A 16,976-nucleotide genomic window follows, 5' to 3' on the forward strand; every position below is an offset into this window, starting at 1 on the left:
TCCTTCTTAATAAAATATTAATTATACAATAAAGATACATTGAAGGGCCACTGAAGAATGTTTTTTAATTATATCAGGAAATAATGTTCGCAAATACATTTTCTATTAACAAAAGAATTATATCTGCACTGAAAGTATTTATAAAATACTAGGAATTTTATGATTTTACAAATGTAAGAATATAATTGGGTAGTGGTATGATCTAAAAAAGGATCCAGAATTTGATTTAGTCACCTCCAAATATTAAATGGTCCATTGACTTAGTATATAAACATTGAAAATAAAATGACCTTCTGCATCTGATATATATTTTTTCTTTAATGATCAAACAGAAAATCAACTGCACTGTCTCACTCCCTGGCTTTATATCAAAGCTATTTATCCTTAGAAAAAAATATCCTCACAAAAGCAATTTCAGTTTCCATCTTTTTAAACAAAGTTAACAGCTGACTCTGCATAGCTGGAGAACTCAGTCCCTTAACATTCCATGTTATGAAGGAGAATGTCCTAAAATATAATTACTATTGGAAACAGCGAAGAAATAGTGAAGAAAGAAGACATATACTACATATACTAAAGTCATGCTCTTTTCCTTTGGTTATAACCGCTAGTAATAATTATAATAATAATTTATTAAATGTATATGCCGCCTGACTCCCAGCGACTCTGGGCGGTTCTCTATGGACTTGAGATTTTTTTGTTATGAACCAATATGTCATCCTTTGTTTTTCATACAGATAAGGTTAAACTTTGAAAACTGCTGCAATTTGCCCACTAGAGGGAGAATTTCCAACATGTACCTTTACATGTGTCACAAAATAGCAAAATACCATATTTTTAATAACATAACATTTCAACATTGTAAAACATGCTAGTAATTATATGTTCATAAGAAAATATTTACTTAATGTATATATTGAACATGAATAAGTAAAGGCTCCACCTATCACATTCCAAAACTAAAATGAGAAAGTTGATACACCCAATGATGAGCCTAGTTAATGTTATCATTGTTTGTTTGTTTGTTTGTTCAAGGTATATACTGCCTTTTCCTCCATACCTTAAGGAGGCATATACAGCACTGCCTTCTGTGTTTTTCACAACAACCCTGTGAAGAAGGTTAGATTATAAAATAATACTTTGCTGGAAATCCCCTAGTGAGTTTCCATGGCTGAGAGAGGACTTAAATTTAGGTCCCTAGTCTCTCCAGCTAGGGAACTCTTAGCTCCAGCATAAGTTTTGCCCTCCAGATCATTTCTAGAAAAAAATAAAAATAAAAAGGAAGATGTTGTAGATCTTCTTGCCCAAAGCCCAGAAATACAGAATTTAACAAGCCTTATACCAAATTGGAAAATCTAGCAACAGGTATCTAAGCATGCAGTTTTGTAATTTGTAATGAGAAATTTTCTTTTAAAACCAATGAAATCAAATCTTTAAATATAAAATGAATGCACCGAAAAAGGTAAAATATAGGGAAAACAAGGGAATATTTGTTTCAGTACATCAGAGTACAAGAAAATGGTTGGAGAGGGTCCCTCTGGTCTGCCTGCTTGGAAGTTGTTCAGCAAGATCTCCTCTTTTTTTCTTTCTCTTTCATTATTTTATTTATTCCTGAACACTAGTAGTTTTATAGAATGTGAGGATAACTGAAAGCCAGCCACTTTGGAGGCCCAATTATTGATTTTCCTAGTCAAGGAAAATGCTGTTTGATGTCCTGCTCTAAGCAGCAAATCTGCTGGTTAAATCCTCTTTTCTAAACAATCTTTGCTGGAATGACAAAGATTTAGTTTGTGCCATTGGATCAAATTTAAGTGCTCACAGAGATATATACTTCCTGATCAGACAGGCAAACATGACACTGGATGTTTCTTCCCCATCATTTTTCTCACCTACTTTTCATACAAAAGGCATTAAAAACATTCCTTTTAAAGCTGTTCAAAGTTAGCTCTTAAAAATTACTTAATTGCCTGTGGCTGATTAAACAAACTGAAAGGGCAGGATTTAAACTCCAGTTCCAGCATTTTCTGTGCATTCTTGGTATTAATTTCCTATTACAAAAGTCCCACACTGCTCTGTAAGTCACAGAATATATGCACAATCATGGAAAAGAGTAAGATTTTTATCTTTTTATCAATTTCATTAAATGTATTATAGCTGCCTACTCCAGGAGACTCTGGAGTATTACTCACATGCATATTAACTACATGGATATTGGCACACCTCAATCATGCTTGATCTCAGGGACTGCAGAATTGGAAAGCCTGCTATATTGGTAAAAGGATTGGATAGGGCAGAGATATGCCCTTCCACACACTCAGTTCACATCTAGCATGTCTTTGAGATACCATCTCTCTCCCTTCCCCAGTAAGCTATCCGTTTGACTTAGGAAGACACCAAACATAATCTTACGGCCGCACATTAACAAAGGACAGTTAATAACAGGCTACTATTCCTCTTCAGATTTGCAAATTTGTGAAACTGGACTCCAAAGACAGGATACATACTTACAGTAGAAAATTGTCAGCTCTTAGCAAGCACTGTCATAAATCTTTCATCTAATTTCCCTAACGTTTGGCCATGATGGCTACACATTTGGGGAGTCGAAGTAAAATGCATCTGGCAGCACAACCAGAGAAGGCTGCTTTAATCCACGGCCACCCATGATAGTACTTCACAAGCTGTGGTTGAAAACTCAAGTTTTATATGGCCTAAGAGGGTTTGAACTAATTCTGTCCTTCGTATCCTCTGAATAACTGTTGGGGAACAAAAACAGGAAAGGGCTATGTAGCAAATTAGCCTCTTAAGGCTGTAGTTGGTCAGTGTGGGTAACAGGAATTTGGACTACCTATGCCCTTAGCCCAGGCTCTTTGTTATATTTCCTCACATGTTTGCATTCTGATTTTACTATACCGCACAAAAGTGCATAGTTCCCAGACTATAGTAGTGACAACCCCCAGGAGAACCAGTCTACATCTTCATCTCTGTAATCTGAAGTAGTGGGGTAGTTCTTCCCTCCATTATTCTCTCATTCTTCTGCTGTTATGGATTTAGCTATCTTCTCTCCCAACTACTATAATAATAAAAAGTTTGGTGACTACAGCTGTAATAGTTACTCCCAAATTGTCTGCCTACACGGCTCATGTTCTAAATATTTTAGTTTGCAGTCTTAAATGCCAGAGCTGTAGGAAATATTTCCTTCAGATGATTTCCAGCCAATACTTCAAAGAGAATACCAACAGCTACTTTGGCTTTATTTGACACATTTAGTTTCCAAGGTAATTTAAAGCAGGCTTAGTTCTGACCTTCTTATGGAACTACTACTCACTGCTGATGCATAGAGTGACAACATATTTGTCTTACCACATGAGGAGCTTTCCAATCATGGAGCAAGTATTTATGTATGTATTGAATTTTGAGCCCAAGGCCAAAAGTATAGTACAGATATAATACACAATATAAAACAATAAAAAGTGAGAAATTAGCAGATTAGGGAGATGCAGATGGTAACAAACATTAAGAATTATGAATGGTCTAGCTCAAAATTGGTAACTAAACCATCTAAGCCTACGTGTAATTCAAATGCAACATTTCTGACAGCAAGCACGACTGTAGGAGTAGGAGTAGTACTAACTCAGAATGCCATGTGTCTCAATGGTTTTATCCAAGCATGGAGTGAGGCATTCTGCATATGGGATGTTACTGAACTTCCCTGCCAACATCTTTGACAATAAGGTGTCAAACCTTGCTAACATAAACATCTTCATACATGAAACAGAGAGTATATTAGAAAAATAGTTGGGAATGCTCTACTGGAGAGGCCCCCATAACAATAGTTTGAAGCTTTGCATCTGTTATTCTGCAGGCCAAGTCAAAGACTCTCTGTTTCACCTCTAACATCATTTTCTGGGGTCCAAGCATTAACAGGGACTGAGATGAGAATGCCATTGATATCTACTACGAGATCATTTCAGTGCATGGTACTTGGAAAGGGATATTTAGTGTTGGAGGAATTAGAACACTGGAGAGAAGAGTATTGAAAGAATAATGTATTAATTAGTTACAGTAAAACTGAAATGCGTAACAAAATCAGCAGTTAAATGTTGCATAAAAGCTACATTAACAAAGTTTTAAAATGTCGTAGACGGTTGCAGTTTTGGCAAATATGAGGAATATAATGGGCACACGACAATTTCCTACAGCAAATATGCCATACAGTGAAATCTAAAGTATAGTAGTAATATGTGTAACGCAGTACAAAATAGTCTGATAAATGCACCTATCCTCAGAGGTCAGCACTCATTGTCATGGGTTAGCTCCAGGATTACCATAGTTATCCATTATATCTGTGCTTGTTTCAGCAGCCCATATACTAAAATTGGAGTACAAAGTGTATTTTGGATTTTAAAAACCCAAACAGCATAAAATACAAGAGAAGAGATTTGAAAGGAATCAGGGGGCATATCCTGGTGTAAATGAAAGATTATACAGTACTCATACGTGGTACTAAACCATAATTACTTGAAGAAGCCAAAACCCAGCAGAATTCAGTCTTGCAGATGAGCAAAGTAAGCACAGATTGTTTGGCCAATTCCTTGTTTGTTTTCTTTTCCTTTTAGATGTTCATTTCTTGCATGCATATGGATTGGTTGGAAACCTGAATAGGATATAAAACCAGGCCAAAAATAAGCCAAGAAAAGCACAACATATAATTGGTTAGTGAGAAATATTACCTGATCACAATAAGAATATAAATGGGGATGGGGTGGGGGTGGGGGTAAAGAGAAGAAAGAGAAATCAAGATCAGCTAATGCTATGTAGTCAGATTAATATGTAAGTTCCTCCTGATTTTGTATGTTTGCAGAAACAACAGAATTGCCTATGTGGATGAAATATGATATACAGAAGCCAATGAACTGTAATAGAGAAATTACAGATTTTTTTCTTGCAGAATAAAATGAGGTTCATATGTAATAAAAAGATTTATAAAATCCAAACGTTTGTATAATTCAATGTTTTAACTTTCATCCTAATTCAGGGCTTAATTACTAAAATAATGGGAATGCTTTCACTTGTAGTATTCTAATTCAATATATCACAGTGACTTTTTCAAATTATTATTTTTTAATTATCAAGGCAAGGCAAAATAGGTGACAGTGTTTGCGTAGCTTCTATTATATCTACTCTATTTATTCTTCAACCTGGCACTTATGGATACACTAGTCTTCAGTATAACAATTCCCACTTAAATAATGTAAAAAACAGTGAAAGTATAGAACTTTATAAAGCCAAAATATTAACGGGATCATGTTCAAACAATAATAGGCTATAGCTTAACAAATGTTATTCTCCCTCAGAAATCCTTCTGTATTTTTATTTATTCATTTATTATTTCATTTTTGAGGCTGCCTGACTCTGTAATAACTCTGGGCAGCTTACAGATAAAATTCAAAAGAAAATAAAACATATCAATAGGAAAAAGAAGACACCTAACAGGAACCCAAACCCCAAAACCAAGCAGCCAATAACTAACCAAAGGGGCTGGACCCCCATTCTTGCCCAGGGTCTGGGAGAACAACCAGGTCTTACACAGTTTACAAAAGGCCAGAAGGCGGGGAAACATTATAGATGTCATTCCAGAGCAGCCATTCACCGAGAAGGAGTGCTTCCTAGGTCCCATATGATGACCCTGCTTAACAGATGGGACCTGGAGTATGCCTACTCTAGCTGACCTGGCTGGACGGGAGGAATATATGGAGACAGTCCCTCAAGTACTAGGCCCTATGCCATGCAGGGCTATGTAGATGATAACCAGTTGCTTGAATTGCACCCAGAAGCCAGCTAGCAACTAGTGCAGATCACAAAGCAGTGGGAACACATGCACATCAGTGCCATGGGATACCCATCAATGCCCATGCTGCTGTATTCTGGACCTCTGTAGCTTCTGAGTGGTCTTCAAGGGCAGCCCCTTGTAGAGCGTGTTACAGTAATCCAATTGAGAGGTGACTGAGGCACGAGTGACTGTTTCAAGACCCTCCTGGTCCAGGAACTGAAATTTCACGACTCCCCAGGCGTTATTCTGTTATTAGACTTAAAAACTATAGAGGAAACACATTATTTTAAAACTGACTCAGCATCCCTGTGAACATTGTTCTCAGGCCAGCCTCTACAAACACAACTCAAATAGACATCCTTTAGGACTTCTGTTTCTCTGTTACTCCATTTACCCCACAACAACTGCTCAGTCTCTACCATTCTTTCTGCTGGAAGATTACTCATAATTAACTTACTTAGGTCCCACTATGTTGTTTAATTTTAATACTATAGGTGGCAATAAAAAGCAACTGTCTCCAAACTTTAATGTGTGGAGGTCACTGACCATCAAGTTAATAAGATTTTCCCTGGAAAAAATGAGTAACAGTTACATATGATATGCAGTCATTGAAATAAAAGGCCTCAAATATATTTTGACTTCAGAGACCATGTGCATCTCTCAAATATTTTGCAAGGATGGGTGGAATTCAGATGAGGCCGCTGTCATTGCTTAAGCTAGAAATCAGAATGTGGAGTAAGGGAAGCCTTTGAAAAGCACAAATAGAATTCTTCCTTGTGTGTATATGCAAATTATCAAACCAAAACTAAGCAGATTGAAGGTGAAAAAAATCTGAAGTTCAAACGTGACATTGTAAAGATGGAATTTGTATTTTTTTTTAATGCTGGATATACAATACAGGTTATTGGTGCTCAGTATTTGTTGGGTGTTACAAACAGGTCCATTCATTCTTCTCCCCACTGGCTTCCCCACCTCCATGCACTCTTTCCCCACTAATGTGTGTTTCACTTAGAAGAGAAAAATATTGTCATGAACTATTGCCATGAGAAGACTGATGGGGAATATTTTACTGGGTTTCAAATGAACAGATGTGACACAGAAGAAAGACTTGTTCTCTGTTGTTACAGAGTGCAGGACACAGAATGATGATGGTGTGTCTCTAACAGGTGTGTCCAAATGGCAGCTGTAAGGGGTGCTTTAATTTGGATTCCTGCACTGAGCAGATGATTAAACTCAATAACTTAAACAGGCACTACCAACTCCATCTAGAGATGTTGTGAGTGCTATGGACCAATGAATGTTGCATCGCTAGCCCTTGTGCTAAATTGTAGTAATAAGTTTAATGTAACTATTTCACTGGTGTAGTTTTTTTTTCACTGACTCAGTATTACCTTTTCACCAGTTTTTCAAAATTAATACTCTCAGATTTTGTCTAGGCCTTGGAATCGTTTCTTTTGTGTTAAACATTTTGATACAAATTTATTTTTATTGTATGCAGAACCATTCTTTAAATTATAAAGACCTGCATATTCCTGCTATGATGGATAGAAAAAGCCAAACCAACAGTCCAGTCTAATCCGATGATTTCAAGAATATGCTTAGCTTACACTAGATAAAAATAAAACAAACTTGGGGGTAGAAGTCCAGGAACCTACTTAGCAGGATGGACAGGAAAGATTTCTAAACACAGCAGGGCTGGTTTGCCATATTGTGAAATAAATGAAGTAATTTAAAGGGTTGGGGAAAGAGAATCATTAAATCCATACTAGGGTCTCTGTAAATCCATTAAATCAAGGAATTAATATTACCCACATCCACATGTAAAAATAATACCAAAGAGGAAATTATAGACACTATAAGAAGAAATTGTAAACAGTCAAAAGGCACAAGCAGTCTTACTATTTTGAAGTCTCCATCTGGTATTTCAGAAAGAGACTGACAAGCAACTTCCCTTAATTTCACTTCATCATGAGGAAAGATTATGTCCTTTTAGCAGGCTGTCAGCTTCAAGAGGGCAATTACAGGATTGGCAGTAGATGTATATCACTAATTAGCATGAAGTAATAAATTAAATTAGCACACTTGTGAGCAACTACTCACCATCCACCCAGTTTCAACATGACCCAGAAGTAAGCATCATTGTCATCTGGCAGTATTATGCAACATACAATATTAAATATGCACAGTGGAACTGAATTACAGCATCTATAAATGGATAATAAGAAAGTTATTTTTACTTATTTTTTTTTCTCTGCAGAGCAACTTACTAACATCCATTGATCTACAGGCTTGGCGACTGCCTTGTTTAGTAACCATTCACAGTTACGACAGTGATGAAGAAGTAACTTTGCGACCAATCTTCGCATTTATGACCTTCTGTAAAGCAAAAGAAAACTGAAGTCAGATCGTAACCACAGTCACAGTTTTTATTACAGATACTAGAAAAGCCACATGAATGAAGAAAACGAGCAACTGCCAACAGTGAGACTACAAAAGCAATGTATAAGGCAAGACAGGCCACCAAGGATTCCACTGGCTAGGATGAAGCTATCTCTTGAAGAATGCTTTAATTCACCAGTTTTTCAAAAATAGAATTAGGCATTTATTTTATCATTTATATTTATGTGGAATGAGAATTGAACTGAATATCAACCTCTATGGGCTTTATTGGAAAGTTGTATTATGTATCTCTGTTATGATCTTGGCAATTTGTCGGATCAATGTGTAGCAAAAAAGATTTTGCATTTCCTTACTTACATGCAACTAGACGTGCAGTATTTGGCCCTACTAGGATGTGGATTGGGTTTTGATGCTGAGTCTCACAAATATTTAAGTCTGTGTTAAAAACTCTACTTGAAAAATAGATAGTAAGATGCTTTATTGCAAAGATTGGCCAGAGTCTGGAATAGTTACTTTAATTACTTCAAGGATTGTAAACAGAATTCCCTTTGCCTAATACACATCAGTGGCAATATAATCAATCTGAGCATGTACTGATTCCTTGAAATAAACCAGATGCCTTAGTTTAGTTAGTTGCCTCAAAGAAACCTGAGATGCCATCATTTTTTTAGTCTTTTTCTGAAAATCAGACTGACTTTAAAGATATTTTTCAATTACTGATAAAAGAATATTCTAAGAAATAAATTTGTTTTCAAGTTACAGATGCCAGTGTTATTTTGAATGATATTACAAAATTGTGGAATCTGACCATTTTTAAAGAATATTGATTATATTGGCTATGGAGAATAGCCAAAACAAGAGAATTATACTGAAAAATTGGAAAAATACTGTTAGTCCTGATAACAAATACTGGATTTAAGAAAATGTGTAATTTATCCATTTTTGAAAAGGCTACTTTTTCTATTAATAAAAAATGACACAGTATTTTCAATTAGTACAGATTTCAAAATATATCAAATGTTATGCACAATTTGATATGCTGTTTAGTAATATATTCATATATTAATTTGGTGTGTAATTTTTAAAGTTTTTTCTTTTTTTATTGAATTGAATTGAATTTTGTTTTGATAATACAAATTCACAACTAATTTGTTGGATAGTACTGTTCTTGTTTGTTTTTGCACATTTTCCCTGTATTACCTTTTAAAAATAATTACAATAATTAAATGTAATATCCATACAGCAGGTCCAAGATTCAAAGCTTGCATCCCATTTTCCTGCCTTTGCATCCAAATGGGCTAAGACCTGTTTGCTTCTCAGCAGGAGTGGTTCAAACTTGTGCATTGTTAGTGTGATGGTTCAGTCTGAACTCAGACCCTCTGCTCCTGACTTTGCCTGATCTAGCTTCTATCACTGGAAGAGTACCAAGGATAATTCTCTTTGGGTGCTCAGGAGTAGTATGCAATCTATCCTTGTATTAACTGCATACCTAGGAAGTGTCCCTAAGATCAGTCAATTCATTAAGTTCAGTGTAAATTAGAATCCATGGTGCCAGTAAGGAGACAGCAGAAAGGGAAGCAATTTGCATCATATAGTTTTCTTGTCAAACCCCTTCTGATTCCAAGATGCTGGTTCTTATTTGCTGCAAGTAGTACTTTGGAGATAACAGATCGGCAGACTCAGAACAAAACTTAAATTTGAATTGAATTAATTTGACTACTTTCCATATATTGAATATTATTCCCTTTTGAAATATCAAAAATTGCAATTCAGTTTTACCTTAGGACAGGCTCTGAACTCATAACCAATGTTTTGGGTGGGTTGCTTGCAGCTCAAGTGTATAGGATTGTAGTGTGAAATAATTATTTTCAGTTATTTTTCCATGTGATTAAGATATTTCTTTGGAAATACAATTCAAGTTGATCCAGACCACTAACTAAGCCCATGGTCAGGAAAAGATGGCATAAGTATACTGTCTTTTATAGATTTGTTACTTGTGATTTTAATTGGAGGGTATTTATATTTTTATTGTTTCTATTGTCTTTGTTTTTAATTGTAAGCTGCCCAGAGTCACCCTTTCTGCCCTTCGCTGCTGTCCCCTTACTGGCACCATGGATTATTCTTATTTATTTATTATTAATTTAATAATAATATAATAAATAAATAAGAACATATTAAACAAATGCATAAATAAATAATAAAGGTATAATTCTTCAGATAAATACATTTTTATGAATGGATGCATCATAAAATACTTCAATCATATAATTTGTATCCAACTAATTAATAAGATGGATCAATGATAAACTGAGCAGTGGCAACAACATAATATAATCTATTTGTTTATATGCAGCTCCCTGCCATAGCTTACTGGTATTTTCAACATTCCATGACCACCTTAGGAAGTTTACACCAGCTAGCAATGAATCTTGCCTGATCTGAGCCAAAGATTTTTGCTACTGTAATCAGAACAATTATTTCCATATTCACAATGTTTATATTGGGGCCAGTGATGTCCGCAGTAAACAGCTATGGTGCCAGAATGATACACATCTGATGATGAAATCACAGAAGCACCATGATTATGTACTTGTGCCATGATAGGTAATGCAAGTATATAAGTCATGGCATTTATGTGACTAAATCATTGTGCACATGTTGATAGTTGTGCAGGAGGTAGCTTCTTATTCCAAATCCTAGCTACTCCTAAAAATTTAGCTATCAATGTTTTAATTTTATCATTCTGACTTTACCCAGAGTCTCCTTCCCTTGCACTGTTTGAAACAATCAGAGGTGTTGAGGTCACAGTATTCAGGATCCAAAAACCAGGTCAACCACTAATGACACTAAATAGATACATCGAATTAATGGTCTGACCACTGCAGCTATCCTGGTTTTTGCAGCTCAAATCTTTAGTCCTAACTAAATTTCATGGGTGAGAGAAATAGGGAAACAGAATCTACTACATGAGGAAGCTGTGGAGGATGGCATACTGACACCAAAAAGAAAGAGGCAAACTCCACCCACGTGCTTCTGCATTGCATATTTTCTCTTGCTCAACTCGTTTTGAAAATGTGTCATGGCAAGATGCAGTAATTAGAACACCTTCATGAGTTAAGACTTCAAGGAAGCTGGGCGCTAGAAATTGTTCAGAATAATGTAGACACAGTCTAGTAGAATAATGTGAAATTCTCCTGTGAAATTAAGGAGGGAGGGAGGGAGGGAGGGAGAGGGAGGAGGAGAGAGAGAGAGAGAAGATGTACCAAGACAAATGTTGGGCATAATCCAGCCCATAGATATGTGTATGGAAATCTAATTGGCTCTGTGACAGTAGTATATTTAGCATATTCCTAAGCACCTGCATCTGGAAGGAAGTCTTATTAAGCTGAACGTGACATTTCCAATCCTTGGAGGACCGAAGTCTTAAATGTCCTGAATTTTACATTTGATTTCTTTTTTCATCCTACATATTGTTTGTGATGGATGTATATTATGATAAAGAGTAGGTAATGACAGTTTTATATAGTCACTTCCCAAGAATGTTCACCTGCGCTAAAATATTGGATTTAATTGGCTAATTGGTTGTTTACAACTATTCTACTTGGGAAAAGCTGCACAGATCAAGCCCAAAAGTCATATTTTGAATGTACAGAGGTAAATGGAAATATATGATTGTAGAAGATGCTAAAACTGTGATATGACTTTTCCAAAATGAGCTGCTATATAGATACACTTCTTTGAAAAAAATAGGCCACCCAAAGGACAATAATCAGGAACCTTATTGTGTCACTCCAAATCTCCCCTAACAATCTTCAGTTGCCAATATTTCTTTCAATACACAAATAGAGCAGTACAAGCAATTGCCTGATGCACACAAACTTTCTGTCTTCTTCAGGTTTTTCTTTTTTGTTTGTTTGCTTTTGGTGCCTCTGAGTCAGTGTTGACTTCTGGTGAGTAGTCTGGACCAGGCACTCCTTGCCTGGACTAGTCAATGCAGTTTCCTTGGCAAGATTTTTGGAAGTGGTTTGCCACTGCCTACTTCCTAGGGCTGAGAGAGAGTGCCCAGCTGGCTTTGTGCCTAAGGTGGATCTAGGATTCACTGTCTCCCAATTTCTAACCTAGTGCCTTAACCGCTATAAATTTTTAGGCTACAATACATCAATTTCTGGGCATATGTATCCATTACTTTGTGGAATGCTCCCTTCCTGTTAAATAAATATAAGGATGCTCATGCTTTGGATCTTGAATTAATACCACATCTCTGGGCTGTTGATTAAAGCATGCATGTCATTTCGCAGGAAAAAAAAGATGGAGCTCCTTTAAGAGTCACATTAAAGATGTGCCACTTCAGTGATTTGATTCATTAAAACTATACTTTTTTAGGCACATGAAGAAGCTTGAAAAAAAGATGTGCACAGTTTATTGAATAGCAGAGAGATGCTGGACTTGTCCATGGGATCCAAGGACTTATTCTGAATCATTTTTGAAGCTTGCTATAAATAACACTATAGATTAGATTAAATATCATTTAATGGAAAATCCTCCACTTCCAAGGCTAATTTATTTAACTGCAATTCCTGACACTCAAATGCAAGACTGTGAAAATGAATGCCAATATTTTAACTAAGTAAACATAAATTAACATATATTTTATTCCCATGTAGGTATATACATCAATGCACATTAAAATGCAAAACAAAAAACAAAAACATTAAAAAAAAATAAAATCCTTTTGAAAGAAAATCAAACATATATATTTAAATGAATTTCTTCTTTTATCTCCCTTCTCACTAAAGTCAATAGGAGACTAGAAAATGGCTGTTCTGGCATAGTATTCTCTATCAGTAGCTGAGCTGCCAGCAGTATATCTGTATTTGATATCTGTAGCATATCAACCAAGGGACAGTGTTATAATACCCACCATTTTTTCACAACTCTACAACTCCAGTGTAGTGGTTAGGTTGTCAGACTTGGACTAGGGAGATCCAGTTTCAGGTCCACTCTCAGCAATGTAAGCACACTGGGTGACTTTCAGGGTTGTTAATATGGGGAAAACTGGAGGAAGAATTCCATTTTGAGTTCCCGAAGAAAAAGCAGGATATTACTGTAACAAATACATAAATAAAATAAATATATTGTTTCAAATATATGTAGAAAAATATACGTAGAGAAATCTTAAAAATCATTTGTTTCCTAATATATGAATTATACGGTTCTCCAGTTTTCTGTTGTTTTTCTATTGCTGCTTCAGTAAGTATTGATATAAATTTAAGATCTTATTAATAGTAGTTAATGCTTGATAACATGATGAATCATTTTGGATCATTGGCTTGTGTGGGTCTTCCGGGCTGTGTGGCCGTGTTCTGGAAGTTTTGTTTCCCAACGTTTCGCCAGCACCTGTGACCGGCATCTTCAGAGTGCAGGAGCACAGACAGGAGCAGTTCTCTCTGTGCCCAGGGTGATGTGACCCTTTTGTGGGTATTTATAGAGATCTGGGGGGGGGGGGGAAGGGGGGATTGGGTGTGTGTGTTGGGTTACTGAGTGGCTGCTTGTTTTGGTGTCAGAATCTGTGTGTATCTTCCTGGGGATTAGGCAGGATTTTTTCTTCTATTGAATTGTTAACGAGGGGCTGCTGGGGGTGATTAGCAAGTTCATTGTGTGAACTGTTCACATGTCCTGGTGGTTGAGCTGAGTTCGTTGACCTTTTGCAGGCTGTATTTTTCAGGATTGGTACCCAGGTTTTGTTGATTTTTAGACTCTCCTCTTTTTTATTGAAACTGTGCTGGTGTTTGTGAATCTCAATGGCTTCCTGGTATAGCCTGGTATAGTGCCTGTTGGTGTTGTCCAGTATCTCTGTGTTTTCAAATAGGATTTTGTGTCCAGTGTGCTTGAGAGCATGTTCAGCTACTGCAGATTTTTCTGGTTGCTGTAGTCTGCAGTGTCTTTCGTGTTCTTTTATCCTGGTATGGATGCTGCGTTTTGTGATCCCGATGTATACTTGCCCGCAAAGCCTTCGACAATACATTTTGGATCATTGTTTCTTATCCCTTGAGATCAGACAGAGGAAGCCATGATAGCAAGACCAGGACCCTAAAAATAACGTAGCTTACTGTACTTCGCATTCACCATCCTTGAAATGTAATTATACAAATTTAACAAGAACCAGGGAATCAATATTCCAAAGCTTGTTAATAACATCTACCTCTGACCCACTACCCTGCAACACCTTGCTTTAAATTGCAGCATGGGGATGGATATCTTGAGATTGGGGGGAATACTAGAGAGGAATAGTACACCTCTAGCCTATAAGTATCTGAATCTCAAGCTCATATACTTTGGTCACCTAATGCGAAGAGAGGACTCTTTCGAAAAGACCCTGATGCTGGGAAAGATTGAAGGCAAAAGGAGAAGAGGACGGCAGAGGATGAGATGGTTAGATAGCATCACTGAAGCAATGAGCATGAAACTGAGCAAACTCAGGGAGACAGGAAGGCCTGGCACAATATGGTTTATGGGGTCACGAAGAGTCAGACACGACTTAATGACTGAACAACAATAACAGCCTATATGTAGCTTGGGAACCTCCTACTATTGCCTTTTGCCCCAGGGCTGGCATATGTCTTCATGGTAGGTGAATGGAGGGTGGGAAAGGTGGCCTTCAGAATGAAAAATAATAATCACTTCTACATTACAGGATAGTAAAAGGGTGGAATTTCTGTTTTCCACATTCATGAGGGATAAGGAAACTCTAAACTATATTAAACATAACAAGCAAGAAATCAGGGTGTAATTATCACTTCTAAGTAGACTTCAAAGGTAAACTCTTGAATATGTATCATAGATTCAAAAAGAAATCAACACACACACATACATACACACAATATAAGTATATACACAAAGACATATAGTATATGTTTTAAAATCATTGGTACTGGAACTTGAATCTGCCGCATACCATCCACTCGGCTTTGGAAGCCCTTAATTGCAATCTCAGCAGGGATGGGAACGGCCATCATTAATGCAGAATAGATAGCAGAGGAGCCAAGTCATTCCTTCACTTCGGCAGACATACCAGCTACTTTTGGATTTTCCTTGACAGTCATTGACAGAGCAGAGGAAGGGAATAAAAACAGGACTACAACTGCTTTCAAATCCTCTTCTTAAATCCTTTACATTTAAGCTGTTCATTATGAAAACTCAGATTAATTAAGAGTTATTCCCTCCTTTTAAATAGTTATTTGCTTTTTGAGTCCTGCCTTTGTGAACATGAACCTGAATACAAGGTCATTGATTTGGAATGAGATCCTTTGCAGAACAAAATTGCATTCACAGAGAACCTATAACCTTGTTTAGCTGTGAACTACAAACTCCCTCAGGATATTTAAATGCATGTAAAGGGTTTGAGGCTGTAGAAATTGACCTCCATCTACCCTCAGTTCCAAACTTAGCCATTTTATGTTGTCATCTATCTGCATGTCCTGGAACACAAAAATAATTCTCTATTCAGCCAGGAATATGAATCACACCTCTTCTACTGAAAATTGTCAGGAAACAGGGCCAGCAAGCTTGGGGCCAGCCTTCTGCTACTTGCAGATTTTTAAATATCTTGTGTGTGCACATGCCTTCAAGTCAGTCTTGATTCCTGTGACTAGGTAACTCCATGCAGTTTTTGGAAATAATTTGCCATCGCCTCCTTCCTAGGGCTGAGAAAGAATGATGGCCCCAAGGTCACTCAGCTGGCTTCATGCCAAAGGTGGGACTAGAACTCACAGTCTCCCAGTTTCTAGCCTGGTGCCTTAACCACTACACCAAACTGGCTCCATATCCAAATCTAATAGCAGGCTTGGATATCAAAAAGCAAAATTTTGTCTCTACACATTAGTAATAGATAATTTTATATGGTTAGAGGTACACACACAATACACAGATCTAGAAGAACAATGATTTTCCTCTATCAGTCTGAAATGATGCAGCCCACTTTTAAGCTTTACGTATTTTATGAATCAATTTTGCAAAATTACGAATTATATGATTCTTTTCAGTCTGCCATTTTGAAGGCATATTTAATTCTTCCATATTATGATGTTATACATGCATTTAATTATGTACTTTATGTCATGCAACTCAAAGGAAGGCCTCTGATGATAATCTCAAAATATAAGACTCATATGGACACAGGGAATCAAACTTTCTGTGTAACTTCCTAGTAATGCTTGGTTAAAAAACACCTTTTTCATTATCCATTTCAGTTCCTTGATAGTTGTTGAAATGCTGAACATATTTCTTTTGTTACTATGGAAACAAGATGGCTGTGATAAGAACATGGAAGTTATGCTTTTACTTCCTGTCCCAGATTTTCAGCTGATAACTGGGACTTTCTTGATTTGCTATTTCCTAGCACGTTTAACTTTTGTATTTGTATTGTGTATTTTCTTTGAGGCTGTGTATAATGATATAGGACTGATCTTGTATCATCTCAGCATCCCTTTTTGTTCTGATTCTTGATTTAAGAAGTCCATGTGATGAATCTGTCAAACAACAAAGTTGGTACATAGATGCCTTAGGAATTCATCTACAGATAGCAGCATTTGATCTGATCCTTGTGTATTCCTCTCCTTTATTTTCTCACCACAGCTAGAAGTAAATGCAAATAGGGCATATCTTCTGATATATATTGCAAATTCCAGAGAATCAAATCAAATGTTTTTCTAATTCAATTCTTCATTTCTCCAAGCAGGAAGATGGA

General features: G+C 36.5%; 1 protein-coding gene across 1 annotated transcript in view; it reads right to left on the minus strand.

Annotated features, from left to right (window-relative positions):
- The window catches only part of LOC103057412 (guanylate cyclase soluble subunit beta-2-like), a 53,114-nt gene that overhangs the window by 33,360 nt on the left and 2,778 nt on the right, over positions 1–16,976 (minus strand). Inside the window, exons 2-3 of the mRNA XM_088132441.1 lie at positions 13,152–13,334; positions 8,098–8,206 (exon numbers count right to left, since the gene is read on the minus strand). Of these exons, the coding sequence (XP_087988567.1) occupies positions 8,098–8,196 (99 nt within the window). The 5' untranslated portion in view covers positions 8,197–8,206; positions 13,152–13,334. The remainder of the gene's footprint in view (positions 1–8,097; positions 8,207–13,151; positions 13,335–16,976) is intronic.

The sequence above is a fragment of the Python bivittatus genome, unplaced genomic scaffold (assembly GCF_059951505.1).
Source record: "Python bivittatus isolate LINGU-HERP-01145 unplaced genomic scaffold, Pbiv_v1 ctg000980_np1212, whole genome shotgun sequence".
NCBI classification, from domain to species: Eukaryota; Metazoa; Chordata; class Lepidosauria; order Squamata; family Pythonidae; genus Python; species Python bivittatus.